The 24,297-nt window shown below is 40.9% G+C and overlaps 1 protein-coding gene across 1 annotated transcript in view; it reads right to left on the bottom strand.

The window, feature by feature from the left end:
* The window catches only part of LOC126248974 (dual serine/threonine and tyrosine protein kinase-like), a 317,035-nt gene that overhangs the window by 266,206 nt on the left and 26,532 nt on the right, over nt 1-24,297 (bottom strand). Inside the window, exon 2 of the mRNA XM_049950529.1 lies at nt 10,784-11,017. Within this exon, the coding sequence (XP_049806486.1) occupies nt 10,784-10,907 (124 nt within the window). The 5' untranslated portion in view covers nt 10,908-11,017. The remainder of the gene's footprint in view (nt 1-10,783; nt 11,018-24,297) is intronic.

Here is a 24,297-nt window from a genome sequence, read left to right as displayed (position 1 = left end):
GTGTGGCCATGTGCCTACAATTTAGTAAAAACCCTCTGACTGTTATTCCCATTTATGTGATTCGGATGACGAGAAAGCTCTACCATGGGTTATTTATATGTCTACTGAAAGCAAGCGACATAACATAATAGCAGGAAGCCTGTCGTATACTTTCAGATAAGGTTTCCTGAGCGTCAGATATATATGATATTAGCATCCTTATCCCATCAAAAAGGATTTCTTGTTATTGAATTTTACATACATTTTAATACTGAAGGACTCAGGTTTCTTGCTTCCCACATAGCAAACAATGGCTACCACTCTCGCTGTCGCATGTCATAACCTAACCTATCACCTGGTTTAACTTCGACTACAGTTCGTTATCCTTAAACATATGCCTTTACTTCAAAAACTACAAGTATCATCTCTAGGTAATGTTCACTGCGGGATTACTCAAGAAGCTATTCGAATAGAAGCGAAAATCGTTTAGCGGATGAGAATTATATTTCGGGGTACACCTCAGAACGAAAGAAACAAAATAACAGTAAGAGCAGCAGGCTCATCATATCGAGCGTGGGCACCGTCAACGCAGCGCCCTGAATTTGGCCATATTCCTCAGAATTTACTTCCTGATAGCCCAAAGGCGCTGTACTTCAGAAATATCAGCCTATTCGCACGGGAATTACTATCCACATGTAATTGCTAAAATATCTTGCTACGTCAGGTATCAGGTATCTGTTATCAGACGCTCGATCTGAGCTGCTGATTTTTATTGAACCAACCTGCTGTGTTTAGGAAACCGATCAGAGCAACTGGATGAGTTTATTATTTTGGTATAATGTATAAAAACCCACTTTTCCCACTTATCTTACCCTAAATAGTCCACGATTGGGTAGAGAGCAAGGCAAATAGTATGCATTGTGGATAGAATGGGAGTGAATATTGAAACGAAATTATTAGAATCATGGGAAGGCAATAATGTATCGATATGCAGTGACATGAGAGTTTTCTGAGGTACAGGTCTGTCTCTGACATTGGAGAGAAGGGGGCTAGGTTTGTCTGTATTCTTACGTTAAGCTCATTGAGTAGAAAAGCGCGGGCAGATTTCATTGTGTGCTGGGAAGAAGACAGCCGGGAGTTTCAAATGCTTGAAATTCTGGAGCCTTGATTCGCCAGGGTGCACACCACCGTCGCCGTAGGCAGGGGGACAGCGGTAGCGCGGTAAGAGAAAGGCACTTGCCTGGGGACGACTGAATCAGCCGGATGGACTGAGGAAGTGGCGGAGCAAAATGCTCTGCGCAAAGGGAAAGGAAATCAGTTATTTAAGGCTCTAACGTTCCACGTCCACCTTACGTGGTAACATTCTCTTTCAGAGTATATTTAAATATAATATTTTTGAGGGAACCAAATTGTTTATAGACAGGTAAAAGATAGGCCAATGTGAGAATACTATGTCGCGATTGCGAAGAGTAAGTTGAAAGTTAACGGAATTTGATATTTCGATTTAGTAATTCGGTAAACAGTAAAGTGTTAGAATTCAATTGCAAAGCAGGTACGACACAAATAAGATACATGTGACGAGCTAATATAAAGACCTGGCACTCACCACATGGGGCTGATGAAGAGTGGATGACAGTGCTAGGAACCATTAGTTTATAATTAGGAATGTGTTGATTTACCATAATTCTTTTTAGTAATGGTCAAGTTAAATTGATGATTCTGGTTAGTTTGTTTCAAAATCTGATCTGGAAGTGTAGGAAAATATTATCTCGTGACTTTAACTAATCAAGCTGCTAACAGAAATTCATGGTAGAAAGTAATGCTCTTAATTTTGATCTGAAAGAATTAGTTTTCAAAGAAGCCATTTGTAGCTTGTGTGTGTTTTAATTGACGAGTATCTGAACTTCATGGATAAAGGCAAGGTTGCTAATTTAATATGAAGGAATAAGAAGTCACCTTTTGTGGAATGAATCAGTAGAAATTTACGTGTGAAGCTGATTTTCAGAACAACTGGATTTGAAAGATACGTGGGAATCACTGAGATCGCTTTCCTGGATTAAAAAAAGGGGAAACAGTAATTCGTGTTGCCATGCTATACACGAACTGTAAGTACTGTCAAAAGTTCTGTGTGTGTATTTATGTATCTTTTGGAGGGGAGGCTTTGGATGGTATATTATTTAATGGTGCCGACATGTAATTAGGAAATCAGTCTAGGTAACCTGTGAAGGGCATTTTTTCAGTTGAAATAACGTGCCGCGCACGAATATGAGGGGAACTTAAGTTTCGGAATCGCGACCGCGTGAACTTTCCAGCCACGCGCGACTTAGTTAACATCGAGGCACGTCAATAAATGAGAGGTTTGATTGAAGAAGTTAGACTTTTTCTAGTACTGGTCCGCGTGGAGATATGATCATTGCTTTGCCCAATGGTAATAAGAGTGATAGTGTGTTGCTGTGACGTTATGAATCAAGTATTGTGGGCTATCCTCCATTCCTTCCCGTGGGTGAGAAACCATAGGAGTAAAATATCTTTATATGTGCTGTTACAAGGATCAGCTGTTAGGAAATTTTATCCCGTATCTTATTGGTAATACCGTCATTATGTTTGGAGAGATGAAAGTAAGACAGAATGAAGGGAAATAGCTTACAGGACGGAGGAGGAGTTATTATGCAGGCCTAGTTACGATTCCTGTTACGTATTTTCTTTAAACACAGTCGGGTGATTAACAGTGTACCAAATTTGGGGTTAATACTACAAAATTAAACATTTATCTGTTGCGCGTACATTTGTTTATTTATTTCTTTGAGTCAAGAATTTAATTGGTAGTTATGTGTAAGAATCACGTTGTGACACATTTAATGAGAATACACATGGACGATTTAGCATTAGTACGTTTCCGGAACACTTTAGGACCTCGCAACTGGTTTGGCTTTTATTTTTCTTTCAGTACCCTACCCATCCTCCCTCGTTGTCTATGATTGCTCGAAGGCGTCGGGGAAATGTTAAGGCTAAATTCATCGAGAGATTGTGATCGTTTATCTCCCATCATGTATTCTCTATATTTTCCCCACAGAGTTTCTGAATTCCTTGACCCATATGGTAACGACCTCGTAACCTCCGCCCACATATTTCCGCCGGCCGTTGTGGCCGAGCGGTTCTAGGCGCTTCAGTCTGGAACTGTGCGACCGCCACGGTCGCAGGTTCGAATCCTGCCTCGGGCGTGGATGTTTGTGATGTCGTTAGGTTAGGTTTAAGTAGTTCCAAGTTCTAGGGGATTGATGACCTCAGACGTTAAGCCCCGTAGTGCTCAGAGCCATTTTTGAACCACATATTTTCAGTGGGGTTGAGGTCTGGTTATTTTGGCACGAAAGGAAGAAGTTTTATTCTCTGCTGACCTTGGAACCAGTTCTGGACAGCTCTGCTATTATGAATCGGGCTATGGTCCTGTAAAGAAATGATCATCCATTAACTTAGATATTCTGACTAATACTATGAATTTGCATACTGTGAAAAAATTTGACTACTGCATTGGCTATGTAGTCTAAGCTACAGGTTTATATATTATTTGGAGGATTCCACATTGCAAAATCCTTTGCTGATAGCTGTTGACAAAAACCTACATTGACAAGGGGAGGGTGCTGGGACGGGGATCAGAATATAGTTTAAGGCATCAGTTATAAGACGCAGGTAGGACTTCTTTCAGAATACGCCATCCTCCTATGCTTTGGTAATGATGAGGTGGGGTGTAAGTTGTTCAATACAGTGCAGCAGTCTGTTGAACTGTTGGACTCTGTTGCATGGTTGTAAAGCTAATCTGCTTCGCTTATTCAAAATGATTGCTAGCCTTCACTATACAATTCTTTTTTCTATATTTCCACTGACAAAGATATATAGAAGAAAGAAATCTGTTTTATATCGATATATTCTCCATGGACTTTACACGTGCTCATTCACTCAATGTGTTGCATTTACGGAAGGCGACCGTGGCCGCTGACGTCGCCTGTTCACACCTCGTGTCAACGCGGCCCGCGCTCGGAGTAAACGCCTACAGTTGAGATAGACAGCTGATTTCATTAATGTTAGTGAAATAAGTCATACCTTCATATTAGTGAGAACTAAATACCACTACGAGTATGTATCTTTATGTAATGCTCATTGCTCAAGAACAATTCGTGTATGCAGCGTTGCTGTTATGACTCCGATCATAAAATTTGTAAATCGTAACCCAATTCATATATTTGCATGCGCCTATGGAATATTAAACATGAAAACAATTTGTTTCTTTGTCATATAATTTTTAATCAAGGCAATGCAGGCAGTTGTCAGCTGATATCAAAATTGAATGTAAAGGAGGAATTAAGAAAAAGATTTACGAGAAACAAATCTCTTTAACAACTGTGTACTATCTTGGAAACTTGCTGATGCGGCTATCTCACAATTTCAAAGGAAGAGAAAACCATCCTGTCCACTTTCTGAGGACGATATTTCCTGACAGAAAGCACACTAGGGTGAACGGCTTTAGGTTGAGACACCAGGAACCACAAACTAAGTCACCAGTACGTTCACTCTCCGATTCCTAGCCCCGTCATCAGGCACTTCCCATGTCAAAGTGGATGGCAGAAACAAGCGCGAATGACCGGGGATTAGGTGATACAGACCTCGCCTCTCCTGTTTGACAGATGTGTTATCATTCACCCATGCCAGGAGGTGAGGAAATACACTTACGAAACATTGAACACATTTTAGTTTTACATGTGGACATTACTGCGCAATTATATTCTAAGTTTCGACAAGTTAACTGGAGAAAAAGAGTGTATACCTTGGGGGATATGTCATAGTTCATGATTGTAATGTTAGTAAAGTACTGTAAAGTATATTTTATCTTATGCTTAACTTTAAAAGAAAAATCAGCCAAGGCATTCAACAGTGAAAAGTACAGCATGCCTCCAAGAAACATACGAATATCGTACAATTTTAATAAAAGGAAATATAGATCGGTTTATTGGGGCAGGCCTATTAGGGAACAAAATAAGAATAACTAAATCAGTTAAAGGTTTGTATGTGCTGCTATTTAAAAGAGAAGAAATGAACTGATAAAGAAATAATTCCTTCATTGATATAGGAATGGTTCGAAATGGAAGGTATAATTTTACTATTATAAAAAACTGGCCTGGACTGAGTTGATTGGTTCCAATTTTTGAATACATTAGACCCCAATAACAAATATAAACGGAATAAAATAGGAATATAAAGTCTGGAAATGAGTATGGGCATCCTTTATCTACATATCTGCTTCGAATACAGGGTATTAAAAACAAGTAATCCACATTTCGAGAGCTGATAGGACGGACAGAAACAAGACAAACATATCCACTAAACAAGAGAAATGAGTCTGAAATCAATATCTTAAGAGCACTGAGCACTTCTTCACCTTTACTATTGTCAAACACATCTGTTGTTCTACTTAAAACACTTCTCTTGTACTGAAGAAGTGCGTGTAGCTCCTACAATATGCAGGTTGTCTTCTTTTAGTCCATATACCGACTCGCAAAGTATGGAAAACCACTTTCCTTAACACCGTGTGCATCTATATATATTACAGAAGCAATGCAAGCAACAGAACAGGAAATATTAACAGTTAAATTCAATTGTGAAAAGATACGCTGCATCACATATGTCAACAATTTCCTAATAGTTCCAGATTTAGACAGAATAAACAACATTTTGCAGGTATTATCTGAAAATCGAGAAAAGAATAACACTGGAATGTGAGAACAACAAATGGTAATGGCAATGAGAAAAAGTAATAAACATATGAACACAGCAATAAAAACTGATGGCATTAAAAGTACAGCACTTCAGGACCAGAATGAGAGAAACAGATGCTTAACAAAAGTAAAGCGAAGAACAGAGATAACAAACCATTTATGTTTACAAATAATATTCTTTGAAGTAAACATACAAGTGATAGAAATATAGAAACACACTGCAAAATGGATGATGTGGAGTACTCTTCTTTGGAAGTGAAAGATGGGATCTGAAAAAATAAAGTATGGTCCGCCTACAGGTCACAGGATACTGAATGTAGCAGAAAATGACTAAAACAAGGTAGAAGGAGATACTCTTATAAGAATTAACTGTTGAGAGAAGCCTAAGAAGAGAAAATGTAATGGCTGGAAGCATTGTCCTCGTGGGCGATATACCGAACGCTAAAAACATTTGCGTGTTAACAAAAATATTCACAAATTCAAGGGTCACATTTATTTATCAGATGAGGGATGAACTACTAAAACCATGATATAGGGAACTGTTTATATTTATTATTTTGTGTCTACTACAAATGTAAAGTCACTAACTGCATAAACTGATAAATTTATGTAGAAAATTTCGTGTCTCACTTCAACAGGGGCGTCGCTACAGGAAAAAAAATTTTTATCATCCGATAAGATTACTCTACTCCAGTCAGTCGATATATTCTGCTGAAAAACCCATGCGGTCAGCCCTCTGATAATCAGTTAATTGCTGCTTTATAACAGCTTTCCGACAATATAATCCGACGTCTTTCAGTCTCCTCATAACAGTCTTTCTGCTGCCGGGAAACTGAGATAGCTATTTCAGGGCACGGCTACTGAGGAATGGATTAGCATGTATATTCGCCAAAACACGTTGATCATCTGCTGCGGTAGACACAATGAGCCGTCCACTTACTCTTTTCCGCCCTATATAGCCCCTTTCCTTGTATCCTTTCCACCAGCATCTAGCTGTTTTTGCCGGTACTCCACACCTTTCTCCAGGTTCTGATGCCGAATAGCTGCCTTGCTCAATCAGTGCAACCACACGCACACTACTCTCTCAATTCCACTGCGACTGCATTGCGACAGTTGCCCTTGTGATGCTACTACGCGTTTTATAAAGAGAACCATTTACAACTCAGTGAAGAAAGGAAGACTGACAAAATAAAAGAATATCTTTTTTCAGTTATCTGTCACATACAAACAAACTTCGTTAAAATACTTTGTCAAGGATCACTATTAAGAAAGAAACAACAGTCATTAGGCAAGATATTAAACGAACGGCTTGTATGGTAGTCTTGCGCTGATGCTGTATGAATAAATTATGCCAGTGGATAAAAAACGGTTTAGTTTGGAGACCTAACCGTCAGGGAGGGGGGAGGGGGGGGGGGCCACAGCAGTCTGCATCATGAGTTCCAAGCAAATACACAAAAAACAACTCAGGAAGGGTTCGAACAACTACTTTCATGCAGAGACATGCATTTGGAATCTGTTCATCGTTTAGGGGCCAAACAAGAGGATAACATCACGGAAACAATGATCACGATACTTAGTATATAATAGAGCATACACATTTCATTTCAAGGAGGAAACTTATGAAGACACAGATTTCCTCGTTGTCCATATGTGCGGCATATCTTATGTTTAACAAAAGTAATATCCTGCTTTACCTATTCTTAAATCTCAAATGAAACGAATGCCATGTGGAATCAAATATTTGCTGATTGCTTCTCTTCTTGCTTCCATCCATACTAACATATTTATTAAGACTCGTGGCAATCATGACATTCTATATGTATGCTGCAAAAGATTGCACGTGGACACATTAGACATTGAGGTGCAAAATGTTTGATATCTTACATTATATTCAATTAAAATAAGATTTCGATGTATTTTTACTTTGTTCGTATTTTGAGATGATTTTGAACGTTACGGAAAATTCTCTCACATGCTTTATGCTGAATGAGAAACACTGAATCAACCGTTTTGCTTTCCCTGCGTTTTAATGATATAATGTCGGCCGGAAGCTGAAACTTAATTCATTCTGGATTAATGATAATTGAATGCTTCAAATGTATACATAGCCCACAAGGCGACGTCAGAAACTATCAGGGGAGAACGCCGCATAAAAACCAAACGTGCACGCGCGTCTCCCCTCTGAAGAACCGTATCGGACAATCACGACAAGCATTTCGCTAAAGAGCTGTCTCGTAAGAGAGCTGAGAATTGGCAGCGTCGTAGCAAGTATTTGTCAACACTGTGAGAGTGCATTTACTTCCGGGTGTAGCCCGGCATTACGTCGCTAAATTTACTTGGAATTCGTTTTTCACATCGAAGACTCATACGATATAATCCACTGTAAGATGAGACACATAGAAAGTATATTTAATTTCTGGACTCCAAGAACGGCATTCTTCACATAAGTAACAGCTGTTTGTGTGTTTAATGTTGCATTTTGAGGCTCAGGCAATATCGCAATGACTAGTCCGCCTGTCGCCGCCAGTGTGTCGTTAGCTCAGCGATTCCCTTATGCGTTCCGATGCTGGTGCTATATGAAATGGCAGTTCCAAACTCGGTGAAGGCCGCTGAACACAACGTTTTATTTTCCATTTTAACTAATGGAGTTGCAAACTGCTAAATCTGAAGGATGCTTTACAGATAAATCTTCTCGCAATTTCGACTTAGTAAATTCTGTTAATATCATGAATGTCTGTTTTGCAAATGCCAAGGTGCTTCACTGTAAAATAGTTTCCGAAAAGATTCAAACCTACTGTCAACGGTTCGAATTTGAGCTTTGTTCGTCATTTAGGTCTAACATGTCAGGAGTTTGTTTATGAAGTGAACATGTAGATATAGTTCCTCTCTTTTAAATTTTGCAATAGCATTTAACTGTAGACGTTTGCTGACACTGGCGTTAGCAATTCCTTTCCACTCCATGAAACCTCAAAATCGATAACTTTTTCTGGTTTAAATCTGATGACCTTAACTATCACTTCCGATCAACATTAAATACTTCCTGAATCCATACATGGAACTCCAAATGTGCAGTGTTCCTGCACTGCTACAGAGCATGCATTGGAAGGTATTTACACAGTTTATCGCATAGACTTACCATAAGGAATGAAACAAAAAAACTGTAATACACTTTACACCACAGACGCTTACTCTGGCTTGACAAAAACATCCGAATATTGGCCAAAAGTTGCACAAATAATGGACTTTGAAAGGAAAAGAAAGAGGTATGAAGCATTTATAAATTCATCGAATGTAGTGCGGTGGTTTAATTTCGTCTAAGTCGGTTAAATTAATTTCGGTCCATACGCAGCTCTTGCCGATTAATGTAATACAGTCATGGACTGTGCGGCTGGTCCCGGTGGAGGTTCGAGTCCTCCCTTGGGCATGGATGTGTGTGTTTGTCCTTAGGATAATTTAGATTACGTATTGTGTGAGCTTAGGGACTGATAACCTTAGCAGCTAAGTCCCATAAGATTTCACACACATTTGAACATTTCTGAATGTAATACAGTACCCATCTACTAATCAGGGCGTCGGTCTATGTTGCTTTCGAGCGTGAATTGAAATCATAGAAATCTTCTATGTAGTAACATCTAATAATAATAAAGCCTTTTAAATTATCAAAAGCGATGAGCGGTAGCAGGCGCTTTCGATAAAGAATGGGGGATTCGATAAAGAACGGGAGAGTGTCGCGCCGCTGCCGTCGCCACGGCCGCTGCCGGTAGGCGGCAAGTGGATCCCGGAGCTTTGCCGCATGCAACGTCCAGAGGAGGACACTCTGCAAGAAATCTGCTGCAAAATGGTTACTGGATAAAAGTTTGTTATCGGTGTAATAGAAAGTGAAATAGATTGAATCTGCATGAACATTACATTCATGTCTTCAACATTCAGTTGGAAGAGGCTATAAAAAATTTTTGTGGCAGCTAGTTCCGATCCACAGACGTAGACAGAAACAACACACGGTACCGCTATACCACGGGCGTAAACAGTGTATGGTTTCTCTTATATGGGACAAGACTTCCTCCAGGAAGTGCCACAGTCTACAGTGTTGCCAGATTGTGCAGATTGCTGGACTTACAGAATTAGCGAGTTGCCCAGTTTATTTGTCCCATGTTGCGATCGGCACGGACTTAGCCTCTGTAGCGGCCGGCCGCCGGTCCAGTTTTATGTCAAAGAGTGTACCTACCTACAGTTCAATGCCTACTCTATACCATGAGTAGCTTCCTTTCTTTATTCCATTGTTCTTATTCTACCCAGGATTTCCACCTGAAGATTTCCCTAACACTAATGCTTCTCTTCCTGCCTAACAATGTATACCCAATCACTCTAGAAATTTCATTTGTATCCTTAATTCAGGTATTTTCATTTGCTTTTTATTTGTCTCCAATGAAATCATAATACTTTCTGTTCAAAACCTTGGAATTAACTAAATCCATGGAACTTTATAAAAAAAAATTTACAAACCCAAATTTCTACAACTGCACATTCTTTTAATACCCATTACTAGATCCACAAGGATATGCATATTAACCACATTCAACTGTAAAGGAAGGACATAAACCAAAAATAGTGCATCCATTCCAATTAATAGATTCAGCTTAGATTAATCTTGAAATCTGCTAGTATTTCATAATAGGAGAAATTTCAAATTTCAATAAAATAACTGCAGCAGTTCTACCTGCAAAATCTCAAATCCAAGAGTGTGTCGAGAATCCACTGATATTTGTTTGCATTGTTTTATTTTATTTTTCAAGAAAACCACTTTTCCCCTTCTGTGCATTTGAGTTCAAAACAGTAGAGCTGGGCTTTTATATGGAAACTTCTAGCTTTTATACTCATGTTTATCAGTCTCAAAGGATGTATGTATTTTTAGACAAACAAGATTCTAAAGATGTATTGGTAACCAGCATTGGAAGGGAGTTCTGCGATTTTTGTGTTGTTGGTATACAAATACAGGAACCTGCAGATAACAAAATTGAACTGTCATTTTTACTTACCACCTGGAAATATATTTGCTGACGCTATTTCATCCAAAGCTGTCTGAGTATCATACAGGATCTGGTGCAATTTGCAACGATTTCTTTCAAATTTTCTAAAGTCTTGAGGAATCTTGCTAAGCATGTCGAAAATTTTCAGAAATAATCTGGAAGTTCTAAATCCATCGGCACAGACCTCAATGCTTGTTCATTGAAGTACAACTCCAGTAACTTGATGAAACCACCACTGTGAACCTATACATGAACAGTAAACATGAACCAAGTACAATTTACAGTACCAATACAATCACAAGTACACAATAAAATGATCAAAGCCTAAAACACACACACACACACACACACACACACACACACACAAGAACTAGTGCAGCAGTGTGAGAATTTAACTACATTATGTGCATGAAAGTTTAACGACAATTCTAATCTTGTTTATGTGCCTGTTGATCATTATACGTGCAAACCATATGGTGAGTTTTAGCTTTGCTCCACCCATTATTTGCATTCTACACAGGACTTTGCAGCATCTGATTCATATCATCATCATCATCATCATCATAATCCTAGGATTTAAGTGCAGCTTGGTGACTCAGGGGATAAGTTACAAATGATGAATCCAATGTGATGCTTGAAGTTTTCCTGGCATAAAGAGTATTCCATGAAGTTTTGGGATTGCAGCCAGATGATGTCAACTTCTTGTCACAATATTTTGGCTGACAACCGTGCAACCATCTTCAGGTGAGTGTTTAGACTGGAGATTGCTAGCTCACATCACTAACTTAACTTTAAAAAAGACGCAGATTTGCATATGCAAAGGCAGCTGCTACATGAGCGATCTGTATCGAGTTTCATGCCCTCTTTGAGTATTGCTCCATCTACGGCGTGTGGGCGGATGCGTAACTGTGATACTACAAGTGCACTCTGTCGGTATGCAGGTAAGTGGAGTTAAATTAATAAATAAACAAATAAAAATAAATTTAGTTGCCACAAGACGGGTCACTAGTCATAAAATGTTTGCTTTCTGTAGGTATTAAATCACTTGCCTTTTGCAGCTGAGTATGTCAGCCATAGCTGAGCATTGTATATCCACATGACAATCCATGGATTATTCTGCCACAGAAGTCTTGGCCTTGACAAGATCCTTCTGTGATTCAATTACTATGAAACTGAATTCTTCATTTGTGTGGGCATATTGTCCGTAGCTGCTTTACAGTTCCTGAGGGTATTTTTGTTCTGCCATTGGAATTACAAGAAAACGCGTGGTTTTTTTTTTTTTTTCACTTTATCGAAGTAAAACATCATCAGTGATCCGTAATTAAAGATATTTATAATTTGATTTGTCTTTAAGATCAAAAAACAGTTCATTAACAATATGTTGCTTTTTACTTACTGTGCTTTCTGCTCAGTTTCTCGACTATATCAGGATATATAGCCCGCTAGCACATCTTTGCAGTTTTTCTTTCTTAGACACTGATACTTATAGACTAATTTTTAGTTTCTCTCTGGGACTATGCATTTCTCACATTTTACACAGCTCACTTCTTTGCACACCACTGTTTTCTGTTTATTTTTTATACTTTGAAGTGTGTATTGTGGTTTGTAGTGTTGCCTGCATAACATTGCCTCTAGTTTGTCTTTGACCTATACTCTTTTTTACTTTTTTGTATTTTATTTAATTGTATGTGCGTAATTCTAGTTAATTATGTTGCTGTGTATTTACATACTGTGTAAGAGTATACAGTACAAATAATTCAACATTTGCAGATCATCTAACACAAAAATGCCACAGACCAAGCAATATTGAAAAAGATATGAATATGGAAAGTAGACACTACATAAAGTAACTGAAAAAATTACATGAAAAAGAAAAGAGCCTGTTCCATTGTTCCCACCCACACAACAAACCCCCCACCCCTCTCTATATTTCATTTCACTTCTTGCTCATCACCTTCTCCTCCAACTCTCGCTCCATCACACTACTGCACTCTTATGTTCACACTCATCACGGCTTCTCCCTACCCTACCAAAAAAAAATTACTACTACTCCTTCACTACTCTTACACAGTATATAAACACACAGCAACATAATTAAATAGAGTTACACACATACAATTAAATAAAATAAGAAAAAAAAGTGTATAAGTCAAAGACAAACCAGTGGAAATGTTATGTAGGCAACACTACAAACCATGATACACACTTAGAAGTATAAGAATAAACAGAAAATAGTGGCATGTGAAAAAGTGTGCTGGGTAAAACATGATAAATGCATAGTTCTGCAGAGAAACTAAAGATTAGACTGTAAGTATCAGTGTCTAACAAAGAAAAACTGCAAAGATGTGCTTGCAGATGGCATTTCCCGATGTAGGCGAAAAACCAAGCAGAAATCACAGTAAGTAAAATGCAACATATTGTTACTGAACTGTTTTTTGATCTTAAGAAAAAATCAAATTATAAATATCTTTAATTACAGACCACTAATTATGTTTTATCTCCATAACGCAAAACGTGTCTGGTGCAAAAAAAGAACACATTTTCTTGTAGTTGCAACAACAGAATGAAAATACTCTCAGGAATTAAGAAATCAGTGGAAATACGTTTAGCAGAAGGTCGTATTGTGATGACTGCTTTCAACTGGATAAGGCGTGGGAACCGGTGATTCCTTTAATAGATACAGAAAGGAAACTGACTACTGAAACGTCCAGTGACAACTAATTATATTAATTTGACACCTGAATTTTAACTCTTAGCCCACATTCTAACAGAGAGCATGCATGTAGTATTATCATTACACACATGCCTTGTGCCATAGGTGGAGCAATATTCAAAGAGGGCGCGAAACTCTACAGATGTCACCCATGTAGCAGCTGCCTTCGCACAACTGTCTCCATATCAATTTTTTGGGTATAAAGTTTGCAATATGAGCTATCAACCTCCAGTGCTAAACACACACATGGCAAGAAGTCAATGTCATCCAGCTGCAATCTCAAAACTTTATGGAATAATGAATTCAGTAGTCCGAAGTTAAATCCCCAAGTGTCCTGTGTTTTTTGTCAACTTTTTTCACATATGGCAATGTTTTTTTAATGTAAAAATGCCAAGCTGCATTGTAGTTCTCAGTCCTCGTTAAAGTCGGCTTTAACAGCAAAAGAATGCAAGGGCATACCACCTACAATAGTGTCATGTCTAGTGAAGTACTGAGGTGTTCACAACAAAATTTGGGTTATGAAAAGCTCTACTTATGGGATTCAGTGGGCTCTACACAGGGATCTTGAGCAATGTCACTCAAATATGATGAGTGTTTAAAAATAGAAAAGTTTAAAAATTTCCATAAAAATTTGGAAAACCACACATGTACATGTACGCTTGTGAAAATGTGTATTATCTCGCTTATTAAAAACTGTAAAATAAGAACAATGATAAGAGAGATAAAATACCAGAGGAGAAATATTTGCCTTGTTGGTCACTAATCAAAAAGTGAATGATTAAGACAGCAACTTTGGAACACAACACAACACAACGTCCAACCAGAACATTTAGGATGGAGTTAAGACAGTACATGAAACTGTAAAATACATGACACACTTACATGCTAAAAGCTAAGACAAACACTTAAAATGTAGTATCCTGAAGAGTGTATGACATACTTGTCACAAACATATGCAGATTCCCACTGGAGCAGAAAACCCCAGATAAGTGCTCTATGTCCTACACACAGACCGATGAATGTGGCTTCATCCCACCTCTGCAATCAGAATGTGGAATACCACAGCCATGTTGTTGCTTTCACTACCTTACCCTAGCAACTGTAGCATGCAAAGGGAATCCTGTATGTTCCACACTATTTTCTCCATTGGTGTGATTGCTGAAAGGTCTGAAGACTACTAATGGAGTTGCAACAGGTGAGAAACATCACCCCTCATCATCTTAAGTGTCTTGAGATGAGGATAATTTGAGATACCAGCACATACTGAAGCATATAGACAGTCTTTTTTGTCCTTGTAATCGGACTGCACCTATGTGCTTGTGCCATCTTGACCACAGCATACAACACAGCACATAAACTGTGAAGATATCTAGTACATGGAACCTCAAGACACTGACAGAGTGCATCTGCATCATCTACATCCACATCTACACTCCACAAACCACCATGAGGTGCATGGCATAGGGTATGCTCCCACGGTACCAGTTATTAGGGTTTCCTCCTGTTCCATTGAAGTATGGAGTGCACGAAGAATGATTGTCTGAATGCCTCTGTGAATGCAGTAATTATTCTAATCTTATCCTCAGGATCCCTATGTGAGTGATGTGTAAAGGTTTTAGTATATCCCTAGAGTAATCATTGTTGACAGACTTTTTGGGATAGTTTATGTCTATCTTCAAGAGTCTTCCAGTTCAGTTCCTTCAGTACTTATGTGACACTCTCCCACGGTTTATACAAACCTGTGACCATTCATGCTGTGTTGTTCTGTATACGTTCAATTTCCTCTGTTAGTCCTATCTGGTATGGGTCCCACACACTTGAGCAATATTCCAGAACTGGTTGCACGACTGATTTGTAAGTGATCTCCTCCCTAGACTATTGTACATCCCCAGTATTCTAATGATAAAGCAAAGTCTACCACCTGCTTTACCCTGAACCTATGTGACCATTCCATTTCATAGCCTTAAAAAGTGTTACAACCAGGTATTTGTATAAGTTGGCCAATTCCAACAGGGACTCACTGATATTATAGTCATAGGATACTACGTTTTTCTGGTTTGTTAAGTGTAAAATTTTACATTTCTGAACATGTAGAGCAAGTTGCCAATCTGCATCATGTTGAAATCTTATCAAGATCTGACTGAATATTTATGCAGCTTCTTTCAGATAGTACTTCATCATAAATAACTGCATCCACTGCAAAAAGCCTGACTTTACTATTAATATTGTCTGCAAGGTCATTAATATACTACATGAACAGCACGGGTCCCAATACACTTCCCTGGGGCACACCTGAAGTAACTTCTAAATCTGACAATGACTCTCCATCCAAGATAACATGCTGTAACCTCACAACCAAAACGACCTCATTCCAGTCGAGAATTTCACTAGATATCCCATATGATCATACTTTTGACAATAAGTGCAGGTTCGGGACCGAGTCAAATGCTTTTTGGAAATCAAGAAATACTGCATCTACCTGGTTGCCTTGATTCACAGCTTTCAGTATGTGATGTAAGAAAAGTGCAAGTTACGTTTCACATGATCAATGTTTTCGAAATCCATGCTGATTGACACTGAAGAGGTTATTCTGTTCAACATACCTCATTATGTTTGAGCTCAGAACATGTTCTAAGATTCTATAACAAATCAACATCAAGGATACTGGACAGTAGTTTTGTGGATCACGTCTACTACCCTTCTTGTAGAAAAGTGTGATCTGCACCCTTTTCCAAGAACTGGGCATGGGTTTTTTCTTCGAGGAATCTGTGATAGATTATAGTTAGGAGAGGGGCTAACTCAGTTGCAAATTCAGTATACAATCTGACTGATTCATCAGGTCCTGGAGCTTTGTTCAGTTTTAACAATTTCAGCTGTTTCTCAACACCAATGACACTAAGCCTTATTTCATTCATCTTCTCAGTGGTACGAGGACTAAACTGGGGCAATTCTCCTGCGTTTTCCTTTGTAAAGGAACATTTGTAAACGGAGTTAAGCATTTCAGCTTTTGCTTTGCTACCCTCAATTTCAGTTACTGTCTCATTTGCTAGGGACTGGACACTAACTTTGGTGCCACTAACAGCCTTTACATATGACCAGGATTTCTTGGGTTCTGCGAAAGATCAGTTGACAATATTCGTCTTCTCCCCAATTCTATTCAATACCTCATTCAGCATATGGGTAGATCACATAACTAATAAGGAGGTATTTAATAGAATTGGGGAGAAGACGAGTTTGTGGCACAACTTAACTAGATCACCAATTTAGTACTGGAGGACAGCGTGGAGGGTAAAAATCGTATAGGGAGACCAAGAGATGAACACACTAAGCAGATTCAGAAGGATGTAGGCTGCAGTAGGTACTGGGAGATGAAGAAGCTTGCACAGGATAGAGTAGCATGGAGAGCTGCATCAAACCAGTCTCAGGACTGAAGACCACAACAACAACGCATCTCTATCTATAGCCCTATGCTTTGTTTTACACATATTATGCAGTAATCTCTATTTCTTTAGAAGTTTCTTTACAGTGACTGTATACCATAAAGGTTCCCTCCCATTATGAACTGTTCTACTCAGTACATATCTATCCAGTGTATGGTCAACTGTTCTTTTAAACTTGCGACAGAGTTCCTCTACATGCTCCTGCCCTGTGCTGAAAGTTTCAAGTGCATCACTGAGATATGACACTAAAGATTTTTTTTTTATCTGGGTTATTTATTGAACATAGATTTCTGCTTGTTTTAGTTGCCCTTTGCACTTAAGTAATCATTGTTATCACGACCACTGTTACTAGTTTCGATGTGGACATCCTCAATGAGGTCAGGTCTAATTGCTGCCATTAGATCCAATATGTTTCCACCATGAGTGTGGATCCTAACTATCTGCTCTAGATAGTTTTCGGAGAAGGCATTTAGTAAAGTTTCACAGGATGTCTTTTCATGCCCACCACTAACAAAACTGTAATCTTCCCCATTAATTGCTGGTTGATTGAAGTCTCCACTGATGATTATGTTATGATTGGGGAACTTACTTACAAGTTAATTGAGGTCTTCTCTGTTACATCAGCAGATGAGTCTGGTGTGTGATAAAAGGATCCAATCACCCTTTATACTCAGTCTTGCCCAAGCACTCTCTCATGTGTCCACAGCTCGAGGTCTAGTGACTAGTGTTGCTGCCTCTGGATCACAGGGTCTCGGGTTCAATTCTCGGCCGGGGTGGGGATTTTCTCTGCCCAGGGATTGGATGTTTGTATCATCATCATCATCATCATCTGACAGTGGCTAGATAGGACTGTGTAAAAATTGGCCTGAGTAAAAAATTGGGACTTTGTACGGGCACTGATGACCGCGCAGTTGAGCGCCCCACAAGCTAAATATCACCATCAACTTTCACATGTAGCTTAGATTTCTATCTCAGTGGATCTGATTTTCTTGTCTACTGTGACAAATATACACACTCCATTTCCCATTTGCCTATTCATTTGATAAACACTTAAATTTTCCCCAAAAATCTCACTGCTGTCAATTTCAGGTTTCAACCCGCTTTGTGTACCTTATTTATGTGAGCCTCGCTGCTTTCATGAGTGCTTTACACTCTGGCACTTTGTTGTGAATGCTTCAGCATGTTGAATGTGGCCTCCAGTCATACACATTGGTTGCACCTAGTATCCTTTCCTGTCCCTTGCTGCCATTTCCCTAGGGGGTACCATCATTCGCCATGCGTTCAAACTGCCAACAATTAATACATCCCCACCCTTTTGCATTTGTTGCCTACTGACACCCGACAAAACAGGTTTCCCCAAAACAGGTGAGGTTAGGTGAGTCCCACCAGCACAGTTTCAGTAAAAGACAGCACCTCAAATTTGTTGGTTAAAGGGATTGGTACAACACCCAGAGTCCTCCCTGGTCCCCTTCCACCCTGTACAGGACACCTAGATCTACCACTGACGCACCAGTAAACTGCAGAAGAGAACTCATCTGTATACACTATGTTGGAATATGCGAACTTTTAATATATGACAAAATAAAGCTATAAAAATCACATTTACATTGGTTTCCTCTCTAAGATTTGTCAAACTGGAAACAATTCTAGGCCTTCTAGGCAGCCAAGTCAGTGATTCATCTAGTAATACACTAACGCTCACCACACAAATTTGTAAAATTACCAACTTTTTGCCTAAGTTCCGATTACTCTCACATTACATAAAAGTTGTTCCATGGGTGGGTGATGAATGAAATTCAAGGCTGGTGCATGGGAAACAAAACTGGCCCTGTATTGTAGAAGATGGTGGTAAGGATGCAACATATGAGATGTCGAAAGACCATAGGAGTGACAGAGACCTTAGGATCCTGAAATAGTTTGATCCTAATCCGTGGTCTAAGCACCACCCAAGGGAGGTGTGGGAGGAAATATACAGGGTGCAGTCCAGTGAGTGGAGCTGGAGATCTCGACAGAGGGAAGTGAGGTGCATTCCAAACTGCAATCCCACCTGGGGGCGTGTATCAGGAGGGAGACATCCCTTGTGTGCAAAGAGGACAGGGTACATGGGATGTTCAGGAAATCGACAAATGATGACTGCGTAAGAAACCAGGAGTTGACTCCATCATATTTGTAGAGCAGGAATCCCCACTTCTGTGAGGAGACTGTCAACGGGACTAGTGCGAAAGGCGCAAATAGCTTGGCACACACCACAATGGTGAACAGGGTCAAGTATTTTCAAAGTGGAAGGAGCTGCTTAGCCATAAACCTGAGTACCATAATCTAGACTGGACAAGACCAGATCATGGTAAAGATGGAGAAGAGTAGCACAATCTGCACCCCAAGATGTGTTTGCCAGGAGGCAGAAATCATTAAGCTTCTGCATGCATGTAGCCTTCAGGTGATGAATATGGGGTAGCCACATCAGCTTTTTATCAAAAATAAGGCCCAAGATGTGAGACTGTGGTACATCTACAAGCTGGTCAAAACTGGAAGCCGTGGGAGATGGTCCATGGAGAGGCCTGTTGGATGGAAACGTTGACTTACAATGTCTGGGTAACCACAGGCCTACAATGTCTGGGTAACCACAGGCTCAACAGAAGTTACAAGCCCATTGATGGCTATGAGGAAGAGACTGACACTTAACACAGAGCCCTGTGGGATACAGTTCTCCTGAATCCAAGGCGTGCTGAGAAGTGCCAACTTGAACGCAGGAAAGCCGGTGGAACAAAAACTCGCAGATAAAAATCAGAAATGGGTTGTGAAAGCCCCAGTCATGGAGGGTAACTAAAATGTGATGGTGCCAGGCTGTGACATATGCCTTATGTAGGTCGAAGAAGACCACAATAAGGTGCCGGTGATTAGTAAAAACCTGTCAGATTGCAGTTTTCAATCTGAGTAAATGGTAAGTTGGAGACAGTTCTTCCCGAAAGCCTCACTGACAAAAGGACAAAAGGCCCTGAGATTATAGTATCCAACATAATTGGAAGCTAACCATCCTCTCAAGCATGTGCATTTTCAACTTATCATGGCATAACGAACAATCCATTAAATTTTGGGCATGCAGCCGCACAAATAAAATTTCTTCCACTGATATTTCTGCCATGTGTCACCTGGCCAGAATATCAGTGGAAGATATTTTATTTATGCAGCTGCATGCCCAAAATTTAATGTATGATCTTCTCAAGCAATTTACAAAGTACATTCATCAGGCTAATCGGGCAGTAGCTGTCGAGAGATGACGTGTTCTTCCCAGGTTTAAGGACAGGTATAACTATAATGTCCTGCCATTGCAACAGGAAAGCACCCGTGAGCCAAATGCTGTTGAAGACCGTGAGTAGATGTTGCCTCTAGGCAATGTCCAATTGTTGGATTATCTGGTTGTGGATGGAATCTGGGCCTTGGGCCATGTAATGTGAAGAGGTAAGAGTCTGCAAGAATTCCCACTCAGTGAAGGGTGCATTATAGAGTTCAGTGTGGTGGGGGCTGCAACAGATGGGTGTGTGCAACTCGGGATTTCTGCCGGAGAAAGGTAGCTGGAAAGGAAGAAGATGCTGATGCTGTCCCAAAGTGTCACGAGGTGTTCTGCAAGGACCAGTGGATCAGTACAAAGAGCACCTAGGAGGATAAGAGCCTGGACTATTGACTGTGGCTGGTAACCCAGGAGACTGGAGCTTGGACCAAAACTGTGATGAAGAGGCATATGTCCCCAGGGAAAAAACAAAGCAAGCCCAGCACTGCTTTTTACTCTGCGTAATAAGGAACAAGCCTTAGCAAAGACACACTTAAAAGTAAGGAGGTTGGTCTGTGAAGGATGTCATTTAAATCGCTACAGCATCCTTCCAAGGACCTGGACAGCAACTGCTACATCCTTGGTCCACCACAGTACTGGTTGACGAAGAGGGGGACCTGTGGATAGCGTGACAATAGTGCCAGCAGCATGAAGAGTAGTGGCAGAGATGCCCTGCACCACTGCTTCAATACAATTCGAGAGAGAGGTGTCGAAGCACACAGTAGACGTATATAAAGGCCAACTGGCCCTGCGGAATGAATAGTGTGGGGGCCTGTATGCCTGGTAGCAGCAGATGAATGATAGAATCACCAGAAAGTGGTCACTGTCACAAAGATTGTCAAGCAGTGACCAGTGTAGGGAAGCTACGAGAGCAGGGATGGAGATAGTGAGATCAATAGCAGCAAAAGGTTCCATGAGCAGCAGAGAAGTGGGTAGGGCAACCGTCATTGAGGAGACAACGTCTGTAATAAGTTGGTCAATTAGGAGACCCCTATCCGTGAAGTGGCACTCCCACACAGGGGAGGTTTCCCTCCCGAGGAGGGGAAATGAGGGCAGGAGTCGCTGTATTAAAGTAGATAGTTCAACATAAGGAAGTGGCCTACCTGGAGGGAGGTAGACATTACGAACGGTGATTGCCAGAGTCATTTGTATCATAACCACTATTGTTTCCAGGTTGGTATGAAGGGAGATCCAATCACTAACCACATCAGAATGAACCAAAGTGCAGACCCCTCCAGATGCTATCCCGGGGCTGGCACAGTTCCGACAGAAAGACCGATAACCACGAAATGATGGACAGTGGTCATCACGGAAGCACATTTTTTGAAGAGCAAGACAGAACACAGAATAGCAGGAACCAAGATGTTGTATTTCCTGTGGGTGATAATAGTACCCGATGCAATTCCACTAGAATATCATGAGGTGAGAGTCCAGGTTAGACACAAAGGAGCCAACGGGAGGTCATATCACTCGTTCAGTGGTTGTCATCAACAAGGACGGAGTGATTGGTAGGTTTAAAAAAGAGGGGGGGGGGGGGGGGGGGGACCAAACTGCTAGGTCATCAGTCCCTCGTTCTGATTAAAATAACTCCATGAGGGTAGGAGTAAAATAATCAAGGCATACAAAACACAACTAGAAGAAAGGAGAAAACCACAAGAATGACAGAATAGCAACAAACACTAAAATGGACAAAATCAGAGAAGTAAACCACACAGAGACACAAGAAACATGCAGAATAGATCAAAACAAAACAAGAGAGCAGATTACCATGGCTGGTTGATCATAAGAATAAAAAGGAAAAACCAGTCACTCTACAACACATTAACACCTCCAAGCTAAAACCATTGGGTGGAAGACACAAGAGGGATAAAGGACATGTGCTAAAACTTAGTTCAAATGATAAAACCCAAACTCACGAATAAAACATAAAACTAAATCAGCCGAAGAGGTATTGTCAGATAAAATTAGCAGCAACAAGTCCGGTAACCCAAGATTTCATCACAGGACAGTCAAAGTGGGACAGTGCACCAGAATATGGGCCACTGTCAACCGGGTGTCGCATCGAAAGTGAGGAGGGTCTTCACGGCACAAAAGGTAGCCGTGGGTCGCCCAAGCATGGCCAATGCGGAGCCGGCAAGAGAACCACAGAGTCCCTGCAAGAGACCTACATGGAGGACTTGCGCACATTCATAGTCTCCTTAATGACATGCAGTTTGTTGTACGTACTGTTATGCCGTTCTGTCTCCCAAAGCCGTAAAACTCTGCGGCGTAAGACAGAAGGCAGGTCAGTTTCGGAGATCCCAATCTCCAGAAGTGGTTTCCGTGTAGCCTGTTTGGCCAGCCAGTCAGCAAGTCCGTTTCCTGGAATTCTGACATGTACTGGGGTCCACACAAACACCACTGAACGACAGGACAGTTCCAGGGCATAGATGGACTCCTGAATGGACGCTACCGAAGGATGGCGAGACTAGCACTGGTTGACAGATTGTAGGCTGCTCAAGGAGTCAATACACAGGAGAAATGACTTGCCAGGGCATGAGCAGAGGTGCTCAAGAGCACAAGATATGGCCGCCAGCTCTGCAGTGTAATCACTGAAGCCATCTGGCAACGAGTGCTGTTCAATATGTCCTCCATGAATATATGCAAAGTCTACGTGACCATCAGCCATCAAGCCTTCGGTGTAAACCACTTCATGGCCCCGGTACATGTCGAGAATCAAGACAAAGTGATAGCGGAAAGCCGCAGGGTTAACGGAGTCCTTAGGGCCATGTGAAAGGTCCAGAAGAATCTGTGGCCAAGGTGTACGTGAATGGACCTCAAGGAAAGGTGGTAATGGGAAGGACTGCAGTTCAGACAGAAGGGACCGGACACGAACCTCAATCGTAAGCCCTGACCTGGGCCACCAATGCGGGGGATGAACCGCCATGGTTGGGAAAAGGAGATGGTAATTCGGATGTGCAGGAGAATTACAAACATGTGCATCATAACTGGCAAGCAGTTGTGCATGCCAAACCTCCAATGGAGGGATTCCGATCTTCCATCAGGACACTGGTTACTGGACTTGTTTTAAAAGCTCCCGTTGCTAGGCAAACACCACAGTGGTGCACTGGGCCGAGTAAATGCAACACTGGGGCGCCACCAAACCATAATCCAGACTCCCATAGTCAAGGAGGGATTGAACAAGGATTCTGTAGAGCTGCAGCAGCATAGAGCGATCTGCACCCCAGTTGGTGTTGCTCAGGCAGCACAGGGCATTGAGGTGCTGCCAGCACTCTCATTTAAGCTGAATAACGTGAGGTAGCCAAGTCAACCTGGCATCGAAAACCAGTCCTAAGAATCGATATGTCTCCACTACAGTGATGGGATCGTTATTAGACAAAGTTCGGGTTCCGGATGAACAGTACGATGCTGACAGAAGTGTATGACACACAACATCGTGTCTGAAAACTGGAAGCTGTGGGCTAGAGCCCATGACTGTGCCTTTTGGATGGCTCCGTGTAGGCACCACTCAGCAACACCAGTACTGGAGGAGCAACACGAAATGAAGAAGTCATGCACATACAGAGAAGTGGAGACCGATGGCCCTACAGCTGCTGCTAGGCCATTAATGACCAGTAAAAACAGAGATACACTCAAACGGAGCCCTGCAGAACACCATTCTGCTGAATATGGGGGGAACTATGGGAGGAACCAACTTGGATATGGAAAGTACGGAGAGGCAGGAAGATTTTGATTAAAAATCGGGAGTGGGCCTTGAAGACCCCACTCATACAATGTGACAAGTATATGATGTCGCTAGGTCGTGTCATATGCTTTGCGTAGGTAAAAAAAGATGGCAACCAGATGTTGGCTTCTGGAGAAGGCTGCTCGGATAGCAGACTTGAGGGACACAAGGTTATCATTGGTAGAGCAACCCTGGCAGGAGCTGCCCTGACATGGAGCCAGTAGGCCATGTGACTCCAGGACCCAAACCGACTGCTGACACACCATACATTCCAGCAGCTTACAGAGAATGTTGGTGAGGCTGATGGGCCAATAGCAT

Source organism: Schistocerca nitens, chromosome 3 (assembly GCF_023898315.1).
Source record: "Schistocerca nitens isolate TAMUIC-IGC-003100 chromosome 3, iqSchNite1.1, whole genome shotgun sequence".
Lineage (NCBI taxonomy): Eukaryota > Metazoa > Arthropoda > Insecta > Orthoptera > Acrididae > Schistocerca > Schistocerca nitens.
This window is presented reverse-complemented; position numbering and strand designations above follow the sequence as displayed.